At 44.7% G+C, this 27,210-nt stretch overlaps 1 protein-coding gene across 5 annotated transcripts in view; it reads left to right on the top strand.

Annotated features, from left to right (window-relative positions):
• The window catches only part of LOC131664600 (early estrogen-induced gene 1 protein), a 46,171-nt gene that overhangs the window by 4,256 nt on the left and 14,705 nt on the right, over nt 1-27,210 (top strand). For all 5 annotated transcript variants that reach the window (XM_058935834.1, XM_058935832.1, XM_058935833.1 and 2 more), the window contains exon 2: nt 2,070-2,432. In XM_058935834.1, coding sequence (XP_058791817.1) covers nt 2,272-2,432 — 161 coding nt within the window. In that variant the 5' untranslated portion in view covers nt 2,070-2,271. The remainder of the gene's footprint in view (nt 1-2,069; nt 2,433-27,210) is intronic.

Below are 27,210 nucleotides of genomic sequence, written 5' to 3'. Positions count from 1 at the left end.
CATTAACTTTTTCCATCGGTATTCTCAGACAGTTTTATCGAAAAAAAACGTGCTTAGTTCCTGCAATAGAATCCCACGAGTGTAGCGCTAAAGCAATTCGAAGAAGTAAAAAAGAGTCGCGCAAAGCATACCGAAGAGAAAAGCCCACTCCCTGTCTCTCGAAAAAGTCCTACCTACGATTGCAAATAAAGCATGAGTCAGTTCTAAGAATAGCAAAGACAAAGCTCTCTTCTCTAAAAAATTCGTTTTATCTTCGCTCGTAGCAAGTCCTTGCTCGCCGCCCGCGCGCGCAACGATATTGTACACACATAGGATGGGTGTACAGCCTTACGATCGACTCGATTAGCTTTCGCGTTCCGCTATGTATTCCGAGTGTTTAATGCGCCCGTAGCCATATATCTAAATTTAGCCGCGATTTGCATCGGTGCCCATGTGTACAAAGGTTCGTTGACTCTCTAGCTGTTCGCGCTCGCGCGTAGATCGTCTGCTTATGTTTTCAATAAAGAATGCGAGTAATTTGCCTCCACTCCCTCTTATATCCGATCGATCGTCGCAGAAACGAAGAATAACCAACGCACGAACAATGCTTGTCTTTCGATTATGTCGGCAAAGTTAAGCGCATTTTTTGTCCGTAATGGGAAAGGAAGGTCCGCGTTGTAGATGGGTGCTTATCAATCATGCGTTCGCCCTCAGCTCGCATTTATCAAAGACGTATACGTGCCGAGCTGAAACGCAATTCGCGTCATTAGTTCCGAGTGTGCGTTATATTCTCGCCCGCTGAAGACTCGGTAAGGCGTCCTAATTCAGAACTTCATTACGCTGAAAGGATTATTCGCGAATCAAGTCGTAAATTAGCGAGTGTTTCTATCGTGAAGCACGCGAAAGCTCTATATCGTGAACATTTCTCGTGTACGAGTAATCGCTTGTTCTTTCTGGAATTTCCTGCAAATATCTCTGCAAGTTTGGCTTGTCCGATTGTTTAGAGAAACTATCCAGCCGAAGCGTTGTTCGATGCGTCGGCTGGAAATCCAATGGAAATTAAATGTGTCCCGTCAAAAACTCGTCGACGGATCGTTCCACTGCAATGAAAGCTTTGACATTCTCTTTGTCGAACTTGGAGAACGATTAGAAACCAAAAAGCGCAGACGTCGCCATTAATCACTCCGATCTACCTTGACGGCAACGGAGAAAAAGTCGTAGCGTGATTTTTCGCCTATTCCGTGTAACCCAGTTTGTCGAGGCTCGCTGAAAAAGGAAATTTAGCTGCTGAAAATTTCAGCAACGACACGAGCCAGAGAGAGTGAGAGAGAGAGAGAGAGAGAGAGAGAGAGAGAGAGAGAGAGAGAGAGAGAGAGAGAGAGAGAGAGAGAGAGAGAGAGAGAGAGAGAGAGAGAGAGAACTCTTACTCGAGGTGCATCAAAGTTCTAGATGTTCAGTAGGCATGCACGCGCGTCTAAGGAGGCACCTCGCTTTCACGCCTGACGTTACACAGTTATAGAGACAAGTGCGCATCGTCAGCTCGCGTGCGCACACGTCGCCAACCACAAGCGAGACACTCTTGTGTTTCTCTTCTGTGTGTGCCGCTGCGCGCGTGCGAACTGTATACAACAAATTGGCCTACTTTATTCGGTTTGCGCGAGAGATGCGTTTACGAGGTGTCGACTCTACGTATGCTGCTACCAGCAGGTGAACGTCGAACGCTTTTTTTTCTTTCGTATTGTTTCGTTTGTAAATTGCACGACGTGAAAACAATGAAATGCGCAAACTGTTGTCGCCATATTCGAAATTAGCGAAAGGACAGGTGTGGAGGCTTATAAAAAAAAGCCATCGATTCGGCAAGCTCAATAAGTAAAACGACGATCCGCACCCTCCTTTGATTAAGGCTTTCACCCTTCCGTCGAAACTCGGAGGTAAATAATAAATAACTGGTCGATATACTTTGTAGCCTCTTTTAGCCCCACGGTAAATTTGAAAATCCACTGCGTCCCGACGATTATTAGGGTAGCTCTCGATGAATAATTGACAAAGTATCCTTTGTAAAAACGTCGATTTGTTTTTTATGCTTGCAGGATGCCAAGGACTTGATGTGACGATTTCTTCCATTCGCGTTGGCGGCTGATTGCTCGCCAAACGTAGCATTCCGTTGTTGATTTTGTTTTTTGTTTTTGTAAATTTTTCGGCTAATCGGCGCGCAAAAACAGAGGAAGAAAGCAAGTGAAAGGAACGTGGCGGACAAAGGGGGTAGGGGGGAGAAAACATTCGGTCGCGTGGATGGTTCGCATGAATATGGCTTTTATGATGAAGAAGAAGAAGTATAAATTCTCGGTGGAGGTCAGCTTAGAGGAGCTAACTGCGGTGCCTTTCGTCAGCGCCATTCTGTTCGCCAAACTCAGGCTACTCGACGGTGGCTCGTTCGTCGACAATTCTACGAGGTGAGTGTTTGCCTTTTTATATTTTGAAAAAAGAAAAAACACGGACAGGTCGGCGATTTGCATTGTCCTCAAAATTCAGCGTCTCTCGCTTGAAATATTTAACGAGCGGGGGGCGAGTCGCACCCGCCGGAACGAAACTTTGCCAGAGAGATAAGAGGGGAAAAAGAGAGCGTCGAAGGACGATAGTGGGTCGGTCAGGTGTTCCGAGGTGAATGCATAAAAACCTTCGCACATCCCTCTCGTACACGTGCCCTGAACCGCATTGGAAATGTTCGCGCGTAGGCGAATCTGCTGCGCTGTGTGTCGGCCGGGCATTGATTTTTTCCTTTTCTCCAACGGATGCTAGACATTCCGCGCGCTGCCGTTTTCCTTTATTTTCACTTTCTACTCGGCGGGTGCTACCTTCTTTCGTCTCGATTTGCCATGCAAACCCGAGAGTCTAGCGTAGCGAGCTCGAAGGTGGACTCCTCGTCGCGTTCAATTCTCTTTCGACGGCGGCGAAGGTCGTTGGCGTGCTGCAATTAACCGAACAGCAGTGTTCGGAGGGCTGGCGAATGAAATTTCATATCGCGAAAACTGCGCAATTTCAAGAAGAAAACAGCAATCAACGTCGCGGCGCGTATCGCGGTTTTTTCACCTGCCTTATAATCGAGCAAAAGGGGCAGGGGAGGGAGTGGGGAGAGAAGAGGGTTCAAGGCCTCGCGTGCCGCACGCGTCGCCGGACACACGACCATGTTCGTCGGACTACGCTTCAGCGCAGCGCTTTCGATTCGAGCAAGACCGGCTGCTGCTGCTGCTGCTGCTGCTGCTGCTGCTGCTGCTGCTGCTGCTGCTGCTGCTTTACTTTTATTTGTGCCTTTTTGCTTTTCGTTTTTCACTTTATCGAAAAAACGAGCGAGACTCATTTCGATCGAGTGCTCTTAGTTTTGAGGTTTGAGTGCGGTACTCGAGCGACGACTCGCACGACTATATTGCAAGTTATCGTGAAAAAGAAAGAGCGAAGCTGGATTTTAGTTGGATCAACCGCTCGCGTGCTAGTGAAAGCAAGCGCACGATGAAAGCCTGTATTTTTTGCATTTTATTAAATATTACAATACATTTCGTACACAATGGTGGCTTTTTTAATTCAAGGCTCGCTAATTGATGCAAGCACTAAAAACAACGGGGGCGAGGGCGGGGCGGGGGGAAGCTCGCTCGCTCTAATTTCCAGTGGTTTCAATGCTCAACACTCATTTAATTTCATTAGTTTAATGAGACTCGGCGCAATCGATACTCAAGCGGTACTCTCTCTTTCTCTGTCTCTCTCTCTCTCTCTCGTCGCGATGTACACAAACAAAACTTTGTAGAATGCGTTGCACGTCATTGAAGTAAATTTGAAGGGGGGTTTTAGCGCCAGACCTTCATTGACTGGACCAATGTATCAATTCGAGGTCCTTTTAATTTAAACAGCTGACGCTTTCAGATTCGTATCTGCAAAAAGGTTGTAGCTCGCTGAGTTTCAAACACTAATGTGTGTCAATTCTATTTTTCTCTTTTCAGCGCGTTGAATTCCAGTCGCGCAATCGTTGGACGCGCGAGTCCGCGTCTCTTTAAATGCCGCAACTGAGATAGAATATTTTTTCGCTCTTTTCATCGAACACTTGCGCGAACACTTCTTTTTACGACGTACGTATAAGAATGTATCACTGGATAATAATCGTTCCTTTTTTTTATTCTCTTTTTTCGTTTAATTACTCTTTTGTTACTCTTTTCCATCTGCGAACTATGAAAATATTGATGAACGCGTGTAAAAATAGTTCGTATGCAGCTATGTTTTATGACAATTTACAGCGAGCAAAGGATAAAAAAGATAAAAAAGACATTAATTAAAAATCTCTGTTCCAACATTTTGCGAATTATAATAACAGCGCCGTAATGACGAATAATTTGCTGACCGTGATTAGAAGCATTAACCTTCAAGTTCGCGGTAATTCAGTAAAAATAATCGATGTATAATATAATTGAAGCTTAAGCGCAACCAAACGTGACTACAGCTGATATATGCTTGGAGATAGACATGCACCTTGCATCTTGGCGTACAGGTCCTTGAAAAAAATTGCTATGTACGTGATATCGCGGAGCCTTTTATTTTCTTTCTCCGGCGCGAATCGGTCGATCGAGACTTTTGTGCGCAGTTCATTGTCCTTTCTTACGAGCCTCTTGCCGCCTATTTTAATTATTGAACAATGTCATTGGAAAGTGAGGAAATTGGGTTATTACGCGGAGTAATTGATGTCATCATATAATTAAATTAATGGAAACGAACGTTTGAAAAGCAAACGATTGATAACAAATCAGTTTTCTTGCTTATTGCCAATCGTCCAGTTTACAGTAAAAGCACAAAAGTAAGAAGTCATTGCGTCAATTTCCGTGAAATCGCCAATTTTTCGTTTAGCACTCTCTACACAAATATGCCAGCAGCAGTAAAGTCAATTGTTACGCGAAAACTAAACCCATTATTCGCCAATTCTAAAGACCTGCAAATATAGAAATTCATTCAACGAATCGATTGCGTTGCCTTTCTGCATTTGTCTACCGTAACCAAAAGCGAGAGAAGAAAAAACCCGCGGCAGTACTGCAGCTAATTTCGAACTGGCTCTTTCTATTTACTCGAGTGACACAAGCGGCAGCAGGCGGTGACAGCGATTTCTATTTTCCTCCAAATAAAACCGCCATCAGCCATAAACTATTTCCAATCACTCTCTCTTGTATGCACAGCTGGCAGTTTGATATCTGGCGCCGATCCAAAATTCACTCGACCTTCGTCTGTTGTCTTTCCTTTTTGCGGAATTTTCTTACTCTCGCCTGATCTGTGCCCGTTAATCTTTATATAACAATGGAGAACGTTTTCGCGTTTGGTCTTGAAGTGGTAATGATTTACACGGAGGGCCCATCAAGTCCTTCAAAGATAGGGCTATTGTGGATCATGAGGGAATGCATAGCCGAATAAATTATTAGCTGCGAAAAGAAAGCTCTCGGAAGGATGACGTTCGTTGGTTGCACATCCCCCTTCAAAAATAAATATCGGAGGAAAGTTTGACGTGTAATTTTAGCACATTTTCCATCCACAGTAGTGAAGTCGTTTCCCAGTGACAAATAATTCAAGATTATTTTCGTCAATAAAGATTGATTTCTCTGCAAATCAGACTTTTACTCTTTAAATGCTTCTTGAAAAAAAAGAACCCCAGTCAAGCAACGCGGACGGACAAGAGAAAAATATTACACACTCGGTAAAAACTGTTTCAGTGTGTCATTTACTTTAATTTGAATGTTGTTAACAGAAACCATTTATTTTATTCGAAGAAACTTTCATATTTAAGTTGTAAGTACTGCGAGCGATAATTTTCAATATTTTAAATGTTGATGCGTAATTTTCAAAGTCGAACGTTACCGGCATTAGCCGGTTTACTCGATGATCAGACGTCGATGGATTTACATCAAATGAAGATGATCGCGTCAAAACTAAGTTTCTTGTTCTGACGGAAAATAAGAACCTTCTAGTGAAATTTCATCGGAAAGAAATTGACTGAGAATCTCAAAATAGCAATGGCAGAGACAAACCAAAAACTGTTTCAAGAGGGAAAAATTCCCGTAAATGGAGTACAAAGGCTTCCGCCAGATTGTCAGGTCGCTTTTCTTTCCTTATTTACAACCGGAGTTTAGATATACGCGTGATATGCGTATCTAAAAATCATTTTGGCGTAAAAAATATAAAACAGGGAGATAAAGAGATACGAGTAAATGAGTAAATGAGTAAATGAGATTGATAGATAAATACATAGTCCACAATTTACTTTAAGACAAAATATAAGCAATTGCACAAGAAATTGTACTCCAGCATAACAAAACAAAGAAAACGTAAATATTTCAATACAAGATTTTTAGTCAAGGATCTATTACAGTTAAATTTTAAATGGAGATAAAAATAAAATAAGGTAAAAAGTATGATGTAGAGATTCAGTGAGTTATAGATATAATAGGGCTATGAAGGCAAGACAAACATGTATGTTCAAATAAAAACAGTAAATTTAAAAAGGCATTCAAAGATTTTACAGCAAAATCTAGACTAAATACATTATCTCAGTTCAGTAAGATTAGTATAATTTATATTTAATTCTAGTAATACAGTCGGAATAGCTGTGGCTAACAGATGTCAAATAAGTTAAATTGCTCTAGCAGTACCCCAAAAACTCTACGAGTTCAGCTCAAAGAACAATTCATCTCTCTTGAAGAAGCTCAACGACGGGAAGTATCTTAGGGTTGAAGGATAAGAGTTCCACAAACGGGTACCCATAATCTGAAAGAATCTGCGGTCCGTCTCCGTTCTTGCCTCAGCCACCCATAACTCCACTAGCTTAACCCTAGCCGGATACCTGAACCTGTACTCAATCGGGAGTTCAGTCAAGTGGCCAGGCTTTCGTAGCCTCAACACCCTGTTCATGAGTAAGGACATGAAATAGGCTCTGCGCACATCTGTGCGAGCGAATCTTCTGAGAGAGCAAGAGAATCAGATAGATGGCTGGTATAGTTAGAGAGAGAGAGAGAGAAGAGAGAGAGAGAGAGAGAGGCGGAAGAGGGGATTACACGTATTTCGGAGCACTGAGTCATATACTTTCACCTTTTGGAAAGTATTTGACATTGTAGGGTTATTCTTGCAAATCATCCATTTCCAACAAAAGGAAATATTAACCTGTGCCCTCCTGGCCCAGTGGCTAATTTAACTATGTTAAATTTATATAGTTACGCCTGATAGTAATCAGGCATTATGCCTGGTTAATCTAACTACGTTGAAGTTTTGGAAGTTGGAGTTCTGGGAGGTTGATGCCAAACGAGATTTTCGAGAAAAAAGAAATGTCTTGCATACAAATTAGTAATTCAAGCAGATATGCGCTTCGATAATGGCTAGCGATAAACAGACGCAGTCGTATTAACATTTCACCGACGCCATAGGAGCCAAAGCGCCCTTAGGTTTGTTTTATTATACAGGTTCTAGGAGAGACTCGAACGTCGACGCACAAAAAATGTGAGATAAAGCACGCGGCATTAACGTATATATAACGGAAATTTGAACTGTTTTTGTCAGCAACTGCAGAAATTCATTTTCTAGGAAACAAAACAACGGTCGATGAACTATTATTCATTTTTCGTAGTCGGTGCATTTTTCTTATTTACAAATCAAAGCCCGATAGATACGGCATGAAATTGATTAATTTAAACGATGCGGAAAAAGCTTATCTTATCTTGTTTCTTCCCATGAACCGACAATAATTATACATGGAAAACAAAACTTTCGATTGCCTTCGCATTCTTGCTTTCGCCCTGCGCATAAATGTACCTTGAATATGCCGACTCTAACTACAAAAATACACGATTTAGTTATCAATTAATCATCGAAAATCATTATATACTATCTATGTCTTAATGTTCTACGGTTAAAAGTCACTGGCTTTAAGGTTTATAATGTAATTAACGTTGTTTAATAAAACAATTGCGTACTTAATAATTCTTAAAAATATCTGCAATTTTTTCTTCTGAAAATTTCTAGTCACCATGAGTTTTATTTTAAACGTTATTATTTCATGCATTCAATCGTAAATTTTGAATAAAATAAAATTTGAAAAATGGAACAGTTATGAGAAACAGAAAAGAAAACACAAAATAGCTTGTTTTTTCAACATTTTTGAAATAGAAAACACGTTAAGGTATTTGTGAAAAATATTTTATATGAAATCAAAACTTTTAAACTTACTGCTAGTGGTATGGACTGGGAAGAAAACGACTCTCTGTGGCAAGTGTCCGATTTTTAAGCGTAGAATTTGAGAGAGAGAGAGAGAGAGAGAGAGAGAGAGAGAGAGAGAGAGAGAGAGAGAGCTTATCCGGCTTCTTGTCCGTGACCGATAGATTAGAACCACAAAGTGCGTAGACAGTTCGGCGGCGTGCAGGAACGACCGTTTTCCTGTTGTGGAGTGCAGCAGCAGCAGTTTCCCCACAGCGATAAGAAACGACGATGCGATAACTTGCCTCTTTTTTTATCTCGGCAAATGAGAAGCAAGCAGATGTAGGTGGAGGTTTGTTGTTTATGGAAAAGCGGATGCTCGTGCACTGCGTTGGAAATTCTATCTTTGTTGCCGAGTAGGCCAAGATGCTTACGCGACGTTTTATGAAGGATTTCTTATTATGACTGTGTCTAAATCTGGTTATGTTGCTGCGTCTGGATTGTAATTGATTTATTTGTTTATCGTTTGTTCCGCTAAGTGCATTCTAATTGATATTTAGCGGAATTGTCCCCTATAGAGCATATTAATTATTGAACTTTTGTTGAAATTCAACGAAACGTGTGCAGTGTGCACTGGTGATCAATTGTGACATTATCGGCTCAACATGTTACATAAATAATAAACTCTACGTTAGAAATCTAAAATTATAACAAGTTCAAGCTGGACGACATACAATTTTTTAATTGTTATCATGGTCAAATTTCACATGACTCTCCATACCTGAACCTTGACCTTCGTCTTTCACCTCGTCATCTTTTTCTTCGCCGATGCATACTCTACCTCCGGTGGCGTAGAATCGGTCGAAGGTTGATACGGATGATCCATCATCCAAACCTACTATGCCTATGTATTATAGAGTGCCGAAGCACTACGCGTATATCACGTTACTTTTATTCCTGCCAGATATATTAGCAGCTACTGAGGATAATTAGTCAAAAATGTCGGATGACTTGCGGTTTTTCCTCGACTATATATTATGTAGCTCGCTGCTTCATTTGAATGTCGCATGTTAAGTTTTGAGATTGTAAACTCGATAAAGGCGTAAAATTGTGAAAAATTGTGAAAAATTGTCAAGTAATTACCGCGATATAGCAAATGTTTCATGCAATAGTTTTTGAACGATTTATAAAGTTTGCAACCATGAGTGCACGCTAAGAAAAAGTCTTGTCAAAACGGGAATTCTCTTGGTCTAAAAGAATTTCTCCAGTCAATGCAGTGAAAACCGGATTTACCTTTGGAGCGGTAGGATCCTTCCAGAAAGAAATATCCGTGCTACAAAAATATGTTTTTTCGTCGCAAAAGGACTTTTTCCAAACTGACAAAAGGTGCCATTTACCGCGCATAAAAATACATAAAAAAACAGAAGCACGCATTAAGAAAAACAAAAGAGTATAATCGTCAGTTGCTGCGAGAACTTAAAACTGATTGTTTAATAGTCTCGTGAAAAGGGCAACGAAGTTCTCCAAAGAAAAAGCCCATCCCCTGCGAAAAGTCAGCGTTTCACCCTTCATCACCTGCCCTATGATGAGCTCTTGTCCGCTCCCTCTCCCTCTCGTGGGCGCGCGCACGCACGTGCGCTCTTCAAACGATGACACTCATTGTCTTCGCGTCACGTACGTGCCGTTGAAATTCAGTGCGCGGGGTCATGTGTACACTATTATAATGGCCGATGTCCTCCGGTTGCGCGCGAGTGCGTGTCCCGCGAGAGAAAATGAGGAAACACCCGATTATCAGAGAGAAGCTGCGCGAGATCCGACGTTGATATATGTATTTCTTTTTTCACGATACCGGCAGCAGTCTCTCGGATACGCTTGCTCTTACTCTAGTGAAAGACCATCGGGGTAACAGGTGCAATCCAATTCTCTCGATTAACAGTCTATGTTGAAATAAGGAAAGTTGTTTTTTTTCTCCTTGGGCGAGGAAAGAGAATTAATTCTATATCTGTGCTGGATTTACGTTCAGCTGAGGGAGCACTTGTTAAAGACGCGGGTGTACTATCGAGGCGGGAGTTGATGGTTTCAGTGTAGGGCCGAGATGAGAAGACGTTAGAAGGAATACTGATTTCAATCGTCGATTCCCTCGTATTTTTCTCCGACTTTCCGATTTTACATTTGTTTCTGTTGACTCGCTTTCTTCCTTGTCTTCCTCGTCTTCCTCGTCTTCATCGTCTTCCTCGTCTTCCTCGTCTTCCTCGTCTTCCTCGTCTTCCTCGTCTTCCTCGTCTTCCTCGTCTTCCTCGTCTTCCTCGGCAATTTTCAAGCTATTGTCTATACGGATATAGAGCTTACTTTCACCCAATGGGTCTTTTATCCTTACGTAATAATAATTTCATACTTTTGTTGTTTGCTCATTAGTTTCGTTTCGATTGATCGTGCGACTTGTTTTGAGAAAGTTACTCACAGAGAATGCAAAGTCGAACGAAGCCGAACGTCCTTGAAGAAACGCTGTAAACACAAAAACGTACTCTGCTTTCTGCGTAAACTAAACAAAAAGAGATAGACGCGCTCGAGCGGAAGGGGAGAGCTCGCGCTGGAGAAACATCTCGAGCGGGCGGGCAATAACTATTTCAACAGGTAAAACCTAGCGAGACGAGTCTCGAGAGATTTTATTTATCGGAGCTCTCGGGTCTTCGTGAATGCTTTATGAGCTGTTTAACATTTAGATGGTGAATCAAGAAAGCGATTCCCAGCAAAAGTGTAATTCGCTTTTCGCGGCTTTCCGTTGCAGGTCGAGTCGGGTACGTCAGCACCGAGCGCAACTTGCTCGTCGTCGGTCTTTCGCGAAGAGATTCCGAAATGACGCGACATTAAAGCAACTCGCACGGAATGTCGAGCGCAAAGAAAGAGAGGCAGAGGCCGGACCGACGGCCTCGTCGCGCGGGCATTGAATATTGAGTCGTCGGTTACATAGGCCCCCCGGCTCGTCGCGGCCGCCGACGTCTGGCAATTACGCAACCCACTAAAACTAATCGTACGTATCCCCATCCTATCCCGTGTACGCTCGGCTCGCTCGCACGCTAATGCAAGTTATCGCATCGTTAACCTGTCGATTCTCACAAGCCGACATTTATCAACGCAATCGCAACATTTTGGCTTGTAGATCTTGCCTCCGAAACCGACCTCGAGGTGAAAATGCCTCGCGCCTACATTATTTATGAAATGGTCGGAGCGCGCCAACTTTCGTGTACTTTTTCCTTTTGCGACTCGCTCGTAGTAGTCAACCAACCCATCGGCCCGTCTTCTTTTATCCGGCACTCTTTCCGCGGAACTTGCCGCACCGCGATCGACACTCCGCGTTCCCTATCTTGGCAGCGCGAATTCGGCCGATCGGAAGGAGAGCAGAGCGAGTCACTAGCGTGCGCCGACACTCGATCTCTTTCCAATCAGCAACTCGTTAGAAGCCCTCGCCCCGTGTCGTCGGCCGCTCGATGGCACTTTGCGCGTATATCTCGTCGTAACTTGTCGGAACGCGAGCGCGATTTCATGCACGCGCAAGCAATTTTAATGGCTTATTTTCATTACGGCCTTGGCTCCCCGTCGCGGCGAAAGTGGGAGTCTCGGTGGCGCGCGACAGAGCCCCCTCTTTCATTGCGAGCACACGGGCTCGATATTCTCGTTTTTATCGGAAAGTCTACGTACGGGATTCGCGGTGACGAGGGGCGAGCGGCTCGCCGTCGAAGCTTAAAATTAGGTGCGCTCGAGCCGAGTGCTCTCGCACGTGCCGCCGAGACGCCGAGACGCCGAGACGCCGAGAGGGGAGAAAGAACGTCGAGCACCGATGGAGAGTTTTGCCCGAAATACAACTCGCCGCGCTTTTAAAGTTTCACGCTTAAGCTTGAGCTTAACCGGGACGGCTCGGTTCCCCTTTGATCGAATGAAGTTTGGATTATGTTTGCTGCCCCCGGACTGCGAGCGCGGCATTAAAGGGCTCCGGAGCAAAAATTAGTTAGATGGTCCGATGTAGAATTCTACCGGGAGTTGGCCGTCGACCGAACGTGCTTCCCTCGATGGAGCTAGCGAACTTTATCTTCGGTTGGTCGTATTTGAGTGCACTATAAACAACGGAAAGCGGGATGTAAATCGAAAATCCAGACTCTCGCGGCAAATCGAACGGACGCTAAGAGAATAAGCCGAAAGGATTTGGGCGCGAGCAAGCGAGCCGCTCGTTCGTAGCCTCGTCCCAAAGGGGGAAGCGAAGGCTCGCGCTCCATTCACGAAAGTCGAAAGGAAAGCAAGAGAGCGGCAGACCGTCCTTCGCCTTGGCTAGCCGCCTCCGCCGAAGAGCCTCGGCCCCCGTGATCCAAGGATCGCGCATGTGCGGCCGAGCGCGGATAACGTGGTGGACGGTGCGGCCCGGCGAGGGGGAGTGGATTGCGCCTCGCCGCTCTCGGCGAGCGCCTGCCCCGCCAAAGCACTCCGCTCTCGAAAACAAAGCGGCCGGGCGTCTCGCGGGCTGCCTGCCAATCCGCTCGACTCGCGGCCGAACCCGAACGAGCCAGTTTGCCGACCTTGGCTCGATTACGCGCGCCCAGCTTCTTCCGCACTCTGCGCTTGTCAGAGCTCGACTGCGCTTCCTCTCTCGCGGCTGTTCGCGCCTCGTTATGCCTCTTTTCCCTTCCCTTCTTGCAGCCGCTGCAGTTTGACAAGCCGAGGAAAAAAAAAACAAACGTAATCGCTCCTCCTCTTTTCGTCGTTTCGGCCTTTTCTAATTCAAGTCAAGCACATTTTCCCATCAACGCGCTCTACGGTTTACACGGCGTTTAACAGTCCCAACTATGCTACGGCGAATTTTCTGATCCCGCGCTATCTATAGCCGCGAAAATTCCCCGAAAGCGACAGGCGCATCTCCAAAATTAACGCGACCATACTACGAAAATTCTTTCATCAAAGTGCTCGATGTAAGCCATCCACGCGGCTCTCGAGACTACTGGCCTACTTTTCTGTATTTTTCGACTCGTAAATCACCTCACTCCCATTTCCAGCAGTTGCTTTACGCGTGTTCTAGCGCTGCACAGATGTAGTCGAGAAACGGATCCTACTCCACGTGATGTTTACATTTGTATATCGATAAAGATGTCTCGACAGTAAACTAGGCCGCGTGCGAGAATTTTCGCCTGTCTATGCGTCATTAGTCATCCATTGGAAACAGACTGGATGCTTATTGATCGACTCTCGATTACGTCTGGTGGAAAAATGTGTGTGGGGGGGGGGGGGCACGCAGAGACTTCAGATAGGCACGAATCAGCGACTTTTACTTCTGTTATGCGATGATATCGACCCAACTCCTCGGCGATGAATTTTTAGGACGCAATTCTTTTCTCATCGCTCAATCGATGACAAGCCCTTTCAATTATTCAATACGTAGCTCGCGCTCGCTCAGGTCGTAGCAATCGCTCCACGCATTACGGCTTTTCAGAGGTGTTCGCCGCACCTTGCTCGACGTAACGACCATGCAGGGGTGGCAGACTTATCGATTGCCGAAGCGTCGACGTGTCGTTCGCGCGGGAACAAGTCGACAACATAAAGAAACAGGGAGGGATTGCTTTATCATCGAGGGATGGGGGGAGGGGGGGGGGTGCGTGAGTGAGTCAGTGTCTGGGAAAGCTCGAGACACGACGCGCCGCGAATTCAGCCCGACGAAAAAACTTTTCGTGACGATCGTTCGATAATTGGTCGAGGAGAGCCTAAAAAATCACAGCTCGTTTGGATGCCACTTTTATAACGTACGCGTCACTCGATAAAACAAGAGTGCGCAAGGCAAACGGTCAATTAAGTCGGACAATCGGCGTGGCTATTGCTTTTCACCGCGTTCCTTGACCCCTCGTATATTGTGCTTATTGCTCTCACGTCGAGTAGATCGTGCCTTTAGTTTCGTTTTTAATAAAAATTGCTCGAGATTTTTTTACGATTTTCCACTTGCAGGATCAAAAAGCTGTTATTAGGCTTTTTTTTTCTCGAAACACATTACGGGAGTCTTTGTACGATCAATCGGTGTTATTTTCCTTTCGAAAAGCCAACTTACGAAAATAAAGGGAGTACGACCTCTCGTTAATATGTTACTTGGTGGTGCGCTTTGAAACAGTGTCGTGCGTATTTTCCATTCTTCTCTCGCACGATGAGAGCCGCTTATAACGTTAAGCCGAGCTCGTCCGTTCGGTTTTATTCGAAAAAGGGAGGAAAGATTTCTAGTGATAATATAGTCGTGCGTGTATAATGGAGGGAGGTTAAAGGTGATTTTGATGGTAATCGCGTCCCTCGCTCCGAACGTCGATCGGTTGAGAGCAACAAACGAAAGAGAAAAGAGAGACGGTTACGTGGGTACGAACGACGTGCCGTCGCGTGTGAAACGTTTCAAACAGGCGACTAACTTGCGAGGATGATGTATCCTTGTCGTTTCGTTGCGAAATTTTATTCAATGCGCGCGTCAGGGAGAGAGATAGAGAGAAAGAGAAAAATATTTTAAACGTTCATGGTTGAACATTTTTCATTCCTGTTTGTCGCCTATTCTCATCATATACCATCGAAGAACTTGATTTTTCTTTGCATCTATTTTTTTTCGTCCTCGCAGCGCACGTGTGGCCCTAGCATATACGCGCACATGTTAACGGCCTTTCTTCTCGCATACTGAGTGGCCTACAAAAAAAAGAGCACTATGCATGTGGGATCGTTGTTGCATTCGCTATTCTGTCATCTCTTTCGCTGTGTAGGATTTGAATTGAGGCGTGTACTCTAATAGTACCCGTGTGAATGATGTCGTATTTTTAGACAAGAACGCAACTCGATCCAAATAGCACATGTCGAGAGAGAGAAAGAGAGAGTTTCACAAGCAGCTCTACGAAGATCAACGCAATTGCTATAAGAAGCTCCGAGAGCTTTTTTTCACGTCGAGTGTGCGTGAGAGTTCATTTTCATGATTTAACATGACGTAGTGGGATTCCGTACTGCGATTGACAAGTCTTTTTTAAATTGAAAGCAAAATTTGCTATTTTTGTTGTGGGCGAAATTTATTAAATGATTTGATTGATTATATCTAAGTTTTGCTGAGTATATTCCGTATTTTTTTTTTTTTATGCTAGGTGTTTGCTTGCAGTCGTCATCTTTCAGTGTTTCAACTGCGCATTCGGCATAAAATAACTGTAACAACCATGGTATAGGCGTAGTTCACTTTGATCTGCTCGTTGTAGTTTGTCTTATAGCTATGATTAAGGAATGGTTCTGTGTTCTTCATTCAGAGACGAAATACTCTTCTAATTAATCACTATTCACTTTGAGTATGTCATCAGGCTTAATAATTCTCGTCAATATCAAGTCAATAAAAACGAGCAAATGTAAAAATTCGAAAGCCAAACGATACGAAAAGGCAGAAAGAGAGAAAGAAACGAAGGGGATATAAACGGTAATCCCAAAAGACAAGTATGAGCGATAGAGAGAAACAGTGGCAACCCACAGAGATACTTTATCTACTTTGATGTAATGTCACTCTCGGCGTTCCCGCGAGACTTTCATTTTGTTTTGTTTCATGCGTTGCATGCCATATGCCGTTTTTTTTTCTCAACCTCTCCTCTCGAGGACCAGTCTCGTCGAGAACATGGCTTGTGATTTTCCACGCTCAACGTGGCCGGTATTTTGTTATTAAGCCGTCATTGCGGAATATTTCACGGTTGTCGTTCGTTCGGCTAATTGATTAGAGCCAATGAAACCGCGACTCAACGCGACGTCTTGTTTTTCGCTGAAGCAGTACGTACGATTGCCGTGCCTCGTGTTCTTCATTTTCGCCTAGAACGCGAGAAAATCCAGGCATTTCATTCGCCGCCTCTGGTAATTCTTTTTACGTTGCCAATAATCACATCTATAAAAGACTATTCTCTCTCTATGCGAGCGACGAGCTTTCGCGGACGAGCGAGAGGTCGAGCGTGTACGTGCTGCTACCTCTGCTTGCCATTAGTGCAGACTGACAGACATATATTGATGTATCGCGCGGCGGCGGAATACGACCAATGATTTAACATTGCCGCTCTCTCCATCTTCAGCGATTTGTTTCGAGCTATGATCGACGAGAAATCGATTGTCGCGCATTGTGGGTGTGTGTTGATGCGAGCGTCAGAGGGGGGGAGCTCCCTTCCTTCTTCGCAGATGGTTTTCTTCGATTGAAAATCGAGAAAAAAAAAAAAAAAAAAAAAAAAAAGTGTAAAAAAAGTGTACTCTTTTATCCAGGCGCCTCGTGCTGCCGCTCATGGGTGAAGCTCGACAATTGACGCGCGCACCAATCCGACCGAGAATTCGTTCGACACCGCGGTCGAAATCGCGGCTTTTGCGGGGCGCGCGTGTGCTTGCTTCGGCCGCTGCTACTGCTGCTGCTCTGTGCTCTACATCGTTTCGTTTATCGAATGCGTGCATGCCGCCGCCACCGCTGTGCTGCTGCTACTCCTCCTCCTCCTCCTCCTCCTCCTCCTCCTCCATCTCTCTCTCTCTCTCTCTCTCTCTCTCTCTCTCTCCTCTCTCTCTCTCTCTCTCTCTCTCTCTCTCTCTCTCGACACGTTTGATTTTGTTATTGACGCTCGCACACACATGTCTACACTCGACCGTGTCCATTATCGGACTTTGTGCGCTTGTGTTTGGTGGTTTGTACGTGCAACGGCCGTCAATGAGAAGCTTTCATGTGCCGATGCTATATAATGCTGAGCGAACGTTCTGGAATGGAGTTTTTTTCCGCTGATGGGTTTTTTTTTCAAGCTCAGTTTTTTTTTGGTTGCGCTGCGTTTGAATGTTAGTTTGGCACGGCATTTTACAAGTGACTGTGCTGTGGATTTGTTTCATGACTACCGCAGCAGGCGGCTCGCTGTTTGTATTTCATAATGTCCTTCAGTGAATTCTCATTCGTGGACAACGACAAGTTTGTTCTCCCGATGAGACACCGCGCTCGTTCAACTTGGCCGAATGGATTCGTGGTCGATTCCGAAAAAAGATACCGCAGCCAAAAACTTTCTCACGTTCGTCGGCTTAGCGGAAAGCACAACTCCGAGTTAAAAGGCACAGAATGGAGACATGAGCATAACATACACGCCTACCAAATCGCACGTCGAAGCAACGCGAATGCATATGCAACGGCTATTAACGACAATTCGGCGGAGCATTTACACGTCTCGCTCGCAATAATCGTGCATGAGAACTGATGTCACAGTTGCAAATTACGTCATTGACGACGAACGTACAGCATAAGTTGACGCGTCGCGCACACTTCTCTTCCTGCTTGCAACGCGTTCATCAATAATTACTTCATTATCTGAACAATTATAAGACGCGACTGTCGCATCTTCTTCAATATATAAAACGTAGCAGAGACGCGCGAGACAAAAAAAAAGCTCTTGAGAGGGAGAGAGCGCGGCACGCTCGCAGATTGGAAAGGAGCACCCGTTGGTTTTCCAGGGCAATTTGTCTTCTTACTTGAACGCGAGATCATCTTACCTAATTCGTTTTGTTTTTCCACTCTCGGGAGGGGACGGGGGGTTATCTTGCTCGTCTTTCCGTTTTTTTTGCCGTGAGAAATCGAAGGAAACAACGGTCGAACGCTTACGGTGAATAAAACTCCCTGAACTGTGAACGCGACTAGCACGAAATGCAAAGGCCCCGTGGCGAGAAAAATGTCGAAACAAACCAGACACAGAGATAACCGAACTATCTTGGCGCTTGGCGATGCTGTTTCCTCTGAAATACAACGACTTCGACGCCCGTGCGTCAGTCGCATCGTACGTTTCGAAAGATTTTGAAATATGCTTTCTAGATTTTCAGAAGCACGCTTTCAAAACTGAAAATCCAGTTGGTATCGAGAACTTCGTAAGCTATTAATCCAGTAGGCAGTCTGCAGGCGCGCCGCAACCGCGACCGGGAACTACTCAGCGGTCGATGGCCATTTCTCGCTTCTAACCCTCTCGCGAGAAAATCCACGCCCAAGCGCACTCCACATACGTACATGCGCGTGTACGCGTACATCGAGAAATCGGCTTTTCGCAATTGAAGGCTACTGCATTCTTTCTTCTGGCGTGTGCGCGCGTCAATGGCTACTTTTCACGATGGATTTTCAGAGAGAGCTTGCGACAGTTACGTATACGTGAGAGCAGCTGGTGGTGTAATAGGCTTATCGAACACGATTGGATTATGGTCCCTGATATATATGTCTGTAGGTCACTGTCTAAGAAAACTCCTTCAAGTGACTGCTCGTTATTTTTGTTTATGGGAAATTGCATTTAGATCAAAAAGTTTTTTTTTTATCCTCTCTTGTACTACCGATGTGCAAAGTTTTATTTTCTTCGGCAAACTTATCGCTTGGGGAGTACGAGAAATATATGTCTTTTTAAAGTTGACATGCTCTACATAACTTTTTTTTTTTTTTTTTTTTTTAAGTTCACTAGACCTGAGTTAGAATAAAACCTATTAGAGTTTACTTTACTTCTCTTGGGTAAAAAAAGAAACTCCATTGTAAATAATGTCAACATTTTGCAAGGGAAAAGTGCTTACATAGTAGTGCTAGCAGATAAATTACAAATTTATTCTACGAAACAAGTCATCAAGGTAACTTTTTCGAAAACAAGCCAAAGTCGATGATCTCTGTAAATGTAAATTTAGCTGTTAATTCAATTTTAATCATCGAAACCAGCGATTAAGATAATAAAACAGAAAAATTTCATTTCATCATCGCCAATTTTAAATTACAGTCATTTTTTTCCTGAAACTACATGGCGTGATAAATGTCTGTTTTCTTGAAAATGGCAAGTCCCAAAAGGAAAAGCGCTAATTGCAGCGCAGCTTTACTTTACGTAATCTCGTGCAACGCGCGCGTGTGCTTTATCTTGCCCAACACCCAATGCTGAACATATTATTATATTTGTGGCATCTTTATAACAATAGCAGATTAATGTTCTAATTTTTAATTTTCCATCGTAAACGCGTTAACATTCAAATCCATTGAGCAGCTGTGTTCTCTTTCAACGCCTAGGTGGAGACATCTCTGGTTGTCAATTTTGTTCTTGTTTTCCAAATCACGATTGCACGTTCTTTCGCACTCGATAAGTGTTGCACACCGATACAACCCATTATCAGAGGTCTCTCAACATCGCGTGTACATGCTTCTCCTTGATGTATCGTGAAGATGGTAATTTATTGGCGAAGTGCTTGCACTTTTAAACACGACAGTTGGCTGTTATGTCACCTGTGTCGCGAAACGGCCTTTGATCGAGCGGCGGTCGCCTCTTACGCTCTTTCTTTTTTACGACTTTTTTTAGCACACTTTGTTCTAGGATATATTATCGCCTCGAGTCTTATATATGTTTATTTTTTGTTCTCCAGTATTGGTTCCAATTCATATCGAGATTTTACGTGAGGTCAATATTCTTTCTTATTGGAGGGAACCCTTTTCTTTTTTATCTCGTGCAAGGTGTAAAAAATTGGTAAAAAAACACATTCTATCTGTGATAAGACACGTTTATTATTCGTTGCTGCTTGCTATTCGAACAGCAACCTTCAAGAAGACGCTTGGAAATTTTTTTTTCTTTTTCAAAACGGCATCTGAAATTAAACACGTCTACGGTAAAAAGTGTTTAGTTGTTGGAGATAACCACACTTGTCCGTCGAAAGAAAAATATTGCATTAAGGTTCCTGTCTCGATTTCTTTTTTCGTCAATTTGGCTCTCTCGACATTGATCGTTACGTCTCTCAAAAACTTGAACAAATATATATAGGTATACCCGTTGTCATTGCGCTTTCGTTTCTTTGACGAGCATCAAAGATCGTAGCGAAAAAGGAGAAGAGGGGACTTAATTAACGGTTTGGTGGCTTAATTGATCGGTATCATTAGTGATCATTAGGAGAGCGACCATTTCGGAGGCTTTCGTAAACCGCCAATTGAGCTAACTACTTCATTGGAAACCGAAAACACGAGGCTTTCGTTGTCCGTTCAAAGAGCAGATTATACATTTCACAATCTCGAGTCGACCGTGCGCGAGGACTGTAACTTCTTTCAAGTATAATCACACCGAATCATTTTTTTCAACTTCCTCTAAATATAAACAACTTTTTTTATCGGGCGTGTATGTGTCAATCGCAAAGCCTAAATTATTCTTTCGATAATCTCATCCACATAGTGATGCAAACGTGCGTTTCCGCCATCACTCGACTATAAAGTATCTGGAGATGCATACGTCCGCATATTTTTACTTTCTTTGCTCCAGTGGATATGGTTCTTGGGAGAAGAGTGAGGGGAGTGGGATTTTGCAGTCAGAGTCCGTCGATCTGCCTTTTTTGTATTCTTTACAGGCACAATGGGCTTTTAGTGCCGCACAAACTTGTGTACGCACAAAGCGCGCTGGAATGCTATCGAGGTGTCGTAAGGAGGCGCGTTTTCTGTGCAGCAGCATTAATTCGGCGGAGAATCACTACGCGCGCTTTCGAGTTGCTCCTTATTTATGTGGATCATCGCGCGAATTCAAAGGGGGGAAGCTGATTGAAATGTACGCGATCGGCAATTCGCAGCAGCGGAATTCGCCGATCCAGTTTGTGAGATTAAATTTAGGCCAAACGACATTTTCCACTCGCTTTCAATGCACCTGAACCACTTACGGCCACTCACACTCTAATTCGCGCTTACGCGTGTTATAAGGCTGCAGTCAGCTTTTGTCGCTCACTCTCCCCATTGTACCGTCGATTTTGTCGCCTCGACGTTAGAAGAGCGCTGATTTAGTAGTTCGTCCTTTTGTCGCGGCACTTGGTCTCAATTGTTTTTTCTCTGTAATTTTAATTTTATTGCTGTGGAATTCGTCCATAATCGAATCCGCGAGGTGACGTGAACGCGCGGGCAACCTGAATATGAAGCTACGGCCGTAACTACATATTATATTCGTTTTCGATTTCATCCGATCAATTTTCAAACAGTCTTTCTATCAATTTTGAACTCCTGACAAAAACTTACTAGCCAATCGTTAATGTGATACGAATGGCATATCTATGCGTATGATTAAATATTTGAAATGATTTATCAAATTATTATTATAAAAAGCATTTATTATGTAAAAGCTTCGAAAATTGTTCATAGTCGAAAATCTCTCGGAACCCTAATCCGAACGTGATATTGAGGACAGCTTTGATATTTTAGACCCTCAAAAGTCGCGCAAAAGTTTTACGCGCTTTGAAGTGCTCCTTGAAAGAACTTTTGAACGAATAACTAAGCAGTTAAATTGACCCACTGAACAGTTAGCTATCTATATTGCTGCAATTCTGTTGAATGCATCGATTACGGAATATAGATAAACGTGCAGAAGAAAAATTGCCTTTCGAGTTTCATCGCGCGAACATTTTACTGGCTCTGTCTTTCCACGCGGCAGGGAGGTATTGTCGAAGGGAAAGCGCAATCGCGCACGAGCGACGGTTCCTTGAAATAAAAACAGCAGCCCCGCGCGACAAGCGTTGACAATGTCTTCTAAATTTAGCTAAGGACAGGTAACACACGTATGAACTGCCTATCACACGTATATTCTCTCCCGTGAGATTTTTCGCAGCACTTCTCCCTCCGTGACGTACTAGTCGCCGATTGAAAATCGATAATTCCATGTGCCTTATCGGTGCGTCTCTCTCTCTCTCTCTCTCTCTCACGTACACACACACACACAGATATACGTCGCCCTCGATCCCTCTTTTTTCGTCTTTTTTTGGAGGTCAACGGAGATGGTGCATGCTTATCTCGTTATCCGTCAAATGCCCGCGCGGAAAGGCAAATTCCCGTTGAATATCTCAATGACATGGAAATTCAATTTGCATTCGCGTTCAATTACATCTATGTATGCCCCGTGGCACCGGCTCTTTTCCATGTATTTTTCGGCCATTGGCATTTTTATTATTTAGCTAGCCGCTCCGAGCAATTGCCTCGTTATAAAAAAACAAAAAAAAAAGAAAGTGACTCGCTAATTTGCTCGCGTTCCAAGCTCGATCTCGCCCCCTCGAAACTAGCAGCCTAGTTGGAAGTTGATTAATCCGAAGTAGACCGAGGAGCGTCCAAGATGCTCGCGGAACAGTCTTCTTCCTCTTTATTTTCTCTCGCTGAGACGCCGACGAGGCTAAGCGCTAAGGTGATTTTTTTACGTAATTTCTGGAATACTACCGCGGTAACACGCGTTCTCTAGAGACAGATGCGAGCTGGCGCCAACTCACCGCGCAGTCCGCAACTAATCACTGTTCGAGTATTAAAGTTTGCGAATTACCAATGCTCGTTGCTCTGGCGTGCGATCCGCCGAACAGACTACATAAAATACCAAGCAATTAACATCGCCTTTCGTATTTATTCGCGCGTCTAAGCGTTCAGTTAATCGAAACGACTACAGGCAAGTGACAAACACGTAGCATTGAAAGCGCTATACCCAGTAGATTATTTCAAGAAAAGACAGCAGCCCGTTCCAAGTCCATTACCAACTCAGACGTTGCCGAAAACGATTGGCTCGTAGCTAACGTATTGACATATCGCCGTACGACGAGGGCACTGCAGCGGGATACTCAAGGAGCACCATACTTGTGCTTGCGTATTGACGTGTCATCCGTAATCACGCATTCGGTTAGCATGTTCATCGATGTACCTGTTAAATAGATACTCGTCAAATTATCGCTCCCGATCACCTCTGCACGCGCGCTCGAGTCGATCGAAAGCACTTGCAACGCGCGAGAGAATACGTTGAATTTTTTTTCTTTTCTTTCACTTCTCAAAGCCAATCGCAAAGGAGCCAACGAGCGTACATTGCAGATGGAGATAAGAACCAATTCAAATTGCGATCTAACCAAATGCTGTTTCTATGGTGACATCGAACAATTTTGACGTAGCGCCGGAGGCTTCGCGGAGAAAAACTGACTGGATCATCGGCGAACGTCGTTGCGCGTAAGACAGTTCTGGCGTGCCTTCATTCCTTATCGACGATGAAGCTTGAGTCTCTCGATCGTTAGAACGCGAATGGCGCGATTGGTGCTCGAGTCCGCTTAAAAGTCTCGACGCGACGACGAACGGCAATTGATCGACTCTCGCATGCGCGCGAGTTGGCGTGTCATGCCGAGAGACCCATTGATCCTCGCAGCGCACGGTCGAGTCTCGCAGATTTGCCTTGTTCTACTAGTCGTCGATTGTCCTCCGCGCACAACCGAAGAGGTAGCGTTACACTCAGGTGCGATTACACGCACGCATTCAGCACATGCCGAGGCAACCAAGAGAGAGAAAGCGCGGGACCTTGGGACCTTGGGACCTTGGGACCTTGCCTCCGGCTCTTCTTCCTTTTTCCCTCTGCTCTTTTTATTTCACGCGGCTTCCTTTTGGCCGATCAAGCGTAACAATTAACGCGGCAAGTCCACTCGGCGAAAAGGACAAAGGTCGCGTGCCAAAAAGCGTCGATCCGACTTATCCGGAGCCGGAGCTTATCGATCGGCGCGCCAGCGCGATAACCACGAGCGGAATCTCCCATCAACGACCTTGAAGGAGCGCACGGGCCATCGGAGTTGTATACTTCGGGTTTTCTTTAGTTTTGCTTGGAGTGTGCGCTTAGCGGCTGATCGCCAGGGTCGCGGTGCGCGCAAACCTTTTTATCCTTCCTTTGCTTTCGCTGCATCGCGAGCTGCTGATCGCCTCGAAGTTTCCGCTTTGGGAATTCCCGAAGACAGAGAAAGTGCGCCCGATTGATTCCGAGCGCTCGGAAGTCTATTAGCACAAGACGAATGATGAACGCCGTAAATGAATATCTTGATCGCTCGGTGAACCTATAAAAATAAAGCAGCTTTGTTACCGTAACGAAATTGCCGCGGGCGACGATAAATTTTTACTTTCCACGGCGTATAATATTGTTATATTTCTCCGTCGCTGCTGTTACTATGGTGAGTCTTTTAAATTGCTGGCGTTTATCGATCGGACCAATTGCGTCGTTTATTTCTCTCTCTCTCTCTCTCTCTCTCTCTCTCTCTCTCTCTCTCTCTCTCTCTCTCTCTCTCTCTCTCTCTCTCTCTCTCTCTCTCTCTCTCTCTCTCTCTCTCTCTCTCTCTCTCTCTCTCTCTCTCTCTCTCTCTCTCTCTGTCTCTCTCTCTCTCTCTCTCTCTCTCTCTCTCTCTCTCTCTCTCTCTCTCTCTCTCTCTCTCTCGCTGTTTGTGTGTGCAATCGTTAAAGTCATTTATTTGCGGAGCAGCATAGTTTCGTAGTGTGCGATATTGTTTCGCATTTTTGCGATGATCGCACTGCGTCAACCTGTAAACGTTGCTTACTCGGTGCATTTTCAGTCGGTTCATCGCTGCTTTATTTATTTCTGTATTCGTAGCGAAAGCGTACTTGGAGCGCGCGTTTATAATTGCATTTTTCCGCTGACTAACGTAATTGACGAAAACACGCGTTATCGCATATGTTCGCGTTTAGCAGCAGCTCGTAAAACAACCGAACCGCCCTGAAGTGTGTCGGTCCTTGCGAATTGGAAACTTATAGATTTGTTCATCGGTCTAAAAATTAATTTAGAGTAAAGAAAAGAAAGCGTGCGGCCACTGCAACGCCTCGTGCGACTGAAAGTGTAAAACTCAAGTGCAGCAAGCGTTCGAGCGAGCTCTTAACAATAATACGCGATACTGCGTAATAACAATAATGCGCGTCGCGCGTGCGCCGGCTTACTTTTGCACCGTTGCCAACCGAGAGCAAACGCACGCGGCAGCTGACCTTCCTGCGAAACGCTGCTCTTCCGCAGCACTGCTGCTTTCGTCATCGAATTCGCTGGCCGGCTATCTTCGCGTTTCGTGGACCGGCACCGTGTCGTCGCAACGATGAAAGCCTCGCCTGGCCAGCGCTCGCAGAGCAACGGTGCTTAACGACCTATCAGTCGTCGACGCTTGTCCCGCCGTGACGAGGAGGAGGATCGGGCGTGCAAGCGTGATAAGCGCGTGATCGTCGGCGCTGTCGTAGACGAGCTCGGTAAGTTCTTTTGGTCGTTATTCTCCGGCCGCCTGCGCGTGTCGTTGCAAATCAGTCGTCGAGCGGGCGTCTCGGCCGCCGTTAATTCCGTTGTCGTTGGGCTTTTCTCTTTATTTTCCGAGCGACCTCGCCGGAAAGAAACACTCCGCGAACACCTTCGCCCGACGTGCCCGTCGGAACGCGATCGGTCGCGTGCGACTCGTGGCAGCGGCACTCGGTGGCCCGCGGCTCGCGCGGACGACCTTTCGATGCCCGTCCGTCCAATTTTGCGCTGTAGGACCTCACGGCCCCAAACGTCGGATTGTGCAACGAGCTCGTTTGCGACGGCGATTCCAAGGCAATGATCGCGGGCGCGGAAGTGGCGAAAGATTCCGTCGGCACGTCTCAACTCTCGAAATTGCACCGGGGAACAGTTGTGTCGTCGCCTTCGTTGGCAATGAAACGAGCCCTCGACGCGTTGCTCCCGATGTGCCCACAGCCCTTTAGCCAATTCAAAGCCGTAAATTTTCATCGCGAGGTTGCTTGAGCTCGACTGATCCTGTGTATATGCGCCAGAAGCCGATAAACTCGCGCGAATCACGCGATCTATTTATAAAGTCCACGTTCTCTGTACCTTTGTTTTTCGATGCGTATTCATTCGTATTCGGTTTTGGTCATCGATAAAACTCATACACCCGATACTATCTAAATGACCTGGATATGATTAATCCGAGCTAGGGATCGAAATTTCATGGTACATTTGTGCTATGACGTGGATTAACATCTATTTTCGTTGACCCTCCCTCCTCCGACTCTTCTTAAGCGCATTTTTCCGATAACCATTCGATCGACGTTTCTAATTTACTTTTTCCTTCTTCTAAACCGACGTAACCATTCACGTCTTCGATCAAAATAGAAATCGAGTAGATTAATGAGCGAGAGTGTGGCACTGACATTGCAAAGGAGCAGCTAATTGAAAAAAATAAAAAGAAAAGAAAAAATAACAATTATCTCACAGTGACGTTATCGTACTTTAATATACCTACGTGGGAGTTTGATTGACGTAGATAAGAAAAATAACGAGTCATGTGACGACAACACGAACCAACGGGTAGCTTCCCTGCGCGGTAAATTTGGCTATGCAACGTATGATTCATTTGATCTTAATCAATTGCGTCAAGAGATTGGAACACGATTGAAAGCAAATCAGATGCAGTGCGATCACTCGAATGAGGCATTCGTAATTGTTATGTTTTCGTTGCTGCATGAAATCTACACGCAAACTTGAGCAATGCGAATCAATTTCCATTATCTCGGTTGGGACATCGCCGAATGCGTCACCGCATGGCTCAATCGTTTCCCGACAGTCGACGTTGACTCTTAATTGAAATTTGGGCGCGAGCCTACTTTGCCGAAAAACCGAACGGAAGGCCATGCGAAACGGAGAGACCTTGGAGTTGTACCGTCGCAAAAAGAGGATCGAACTTACCTTTGTCGAGTTCTGGAGAGACGAGCGAAAGGTTGTACACGCGTGTTCTCGACGAGCGGACCATCTCTCCGGGGCACATTAGAAGTATGTAATTGAGTTGCTCGGAATAATAAAACTTTAGGGAGCACTTTAGCAGTTAGCCTTGCTCGTAATTTTGTTATTCACTGCAGTCGTCCCTTTTGAGTCTTTTCGAAATTCCATTACTTTCTCGTCGAAACGCCGATCATTATTTTTTTCTCTTTTTGAAAAGCTCGCGAGAAACGCCAGCAGTTCAAGTTTCATCGAGTAATTACCGCGGAACAACGCTGGGATGGAAAGTTGTTACCGATTCGACAATATTTACTTGCCAACGGCTGTCAAGTTTTTTTTCAAAAATAATAAACGCAACGACGAGGTCTGGCAATTGCCGCACTTAGAGAAAGAGCCTTATAAAAGTTACTATAATTGTAAGAGAAAAATTACTATAAAATTAAGTAAAGTAACGGAACGTACTTCCGTTGTAATAATTTCTTAATATAGGCTGCATCAAATT

Source organism: Phymastichus coffea, unplaced genomic scaffold (assembly GCF_024137745.1).
Source record: "Phymastichus coffea isolate CEN01 unplaced genomic scaffold, Cenicafe_Pcof_1.1 PCOF00044, whole genome shotgun sequence".
Taxonomy (NCBI): Eukaryota; Metazoa; Arthropoda; class Insecta; order Hymenoptera; family Eulophidae; genus Phymastichus; species Phymastichus coffea.
This window is presented reverse-complemented; position numbering and strand designations above follow the sequence as displayed.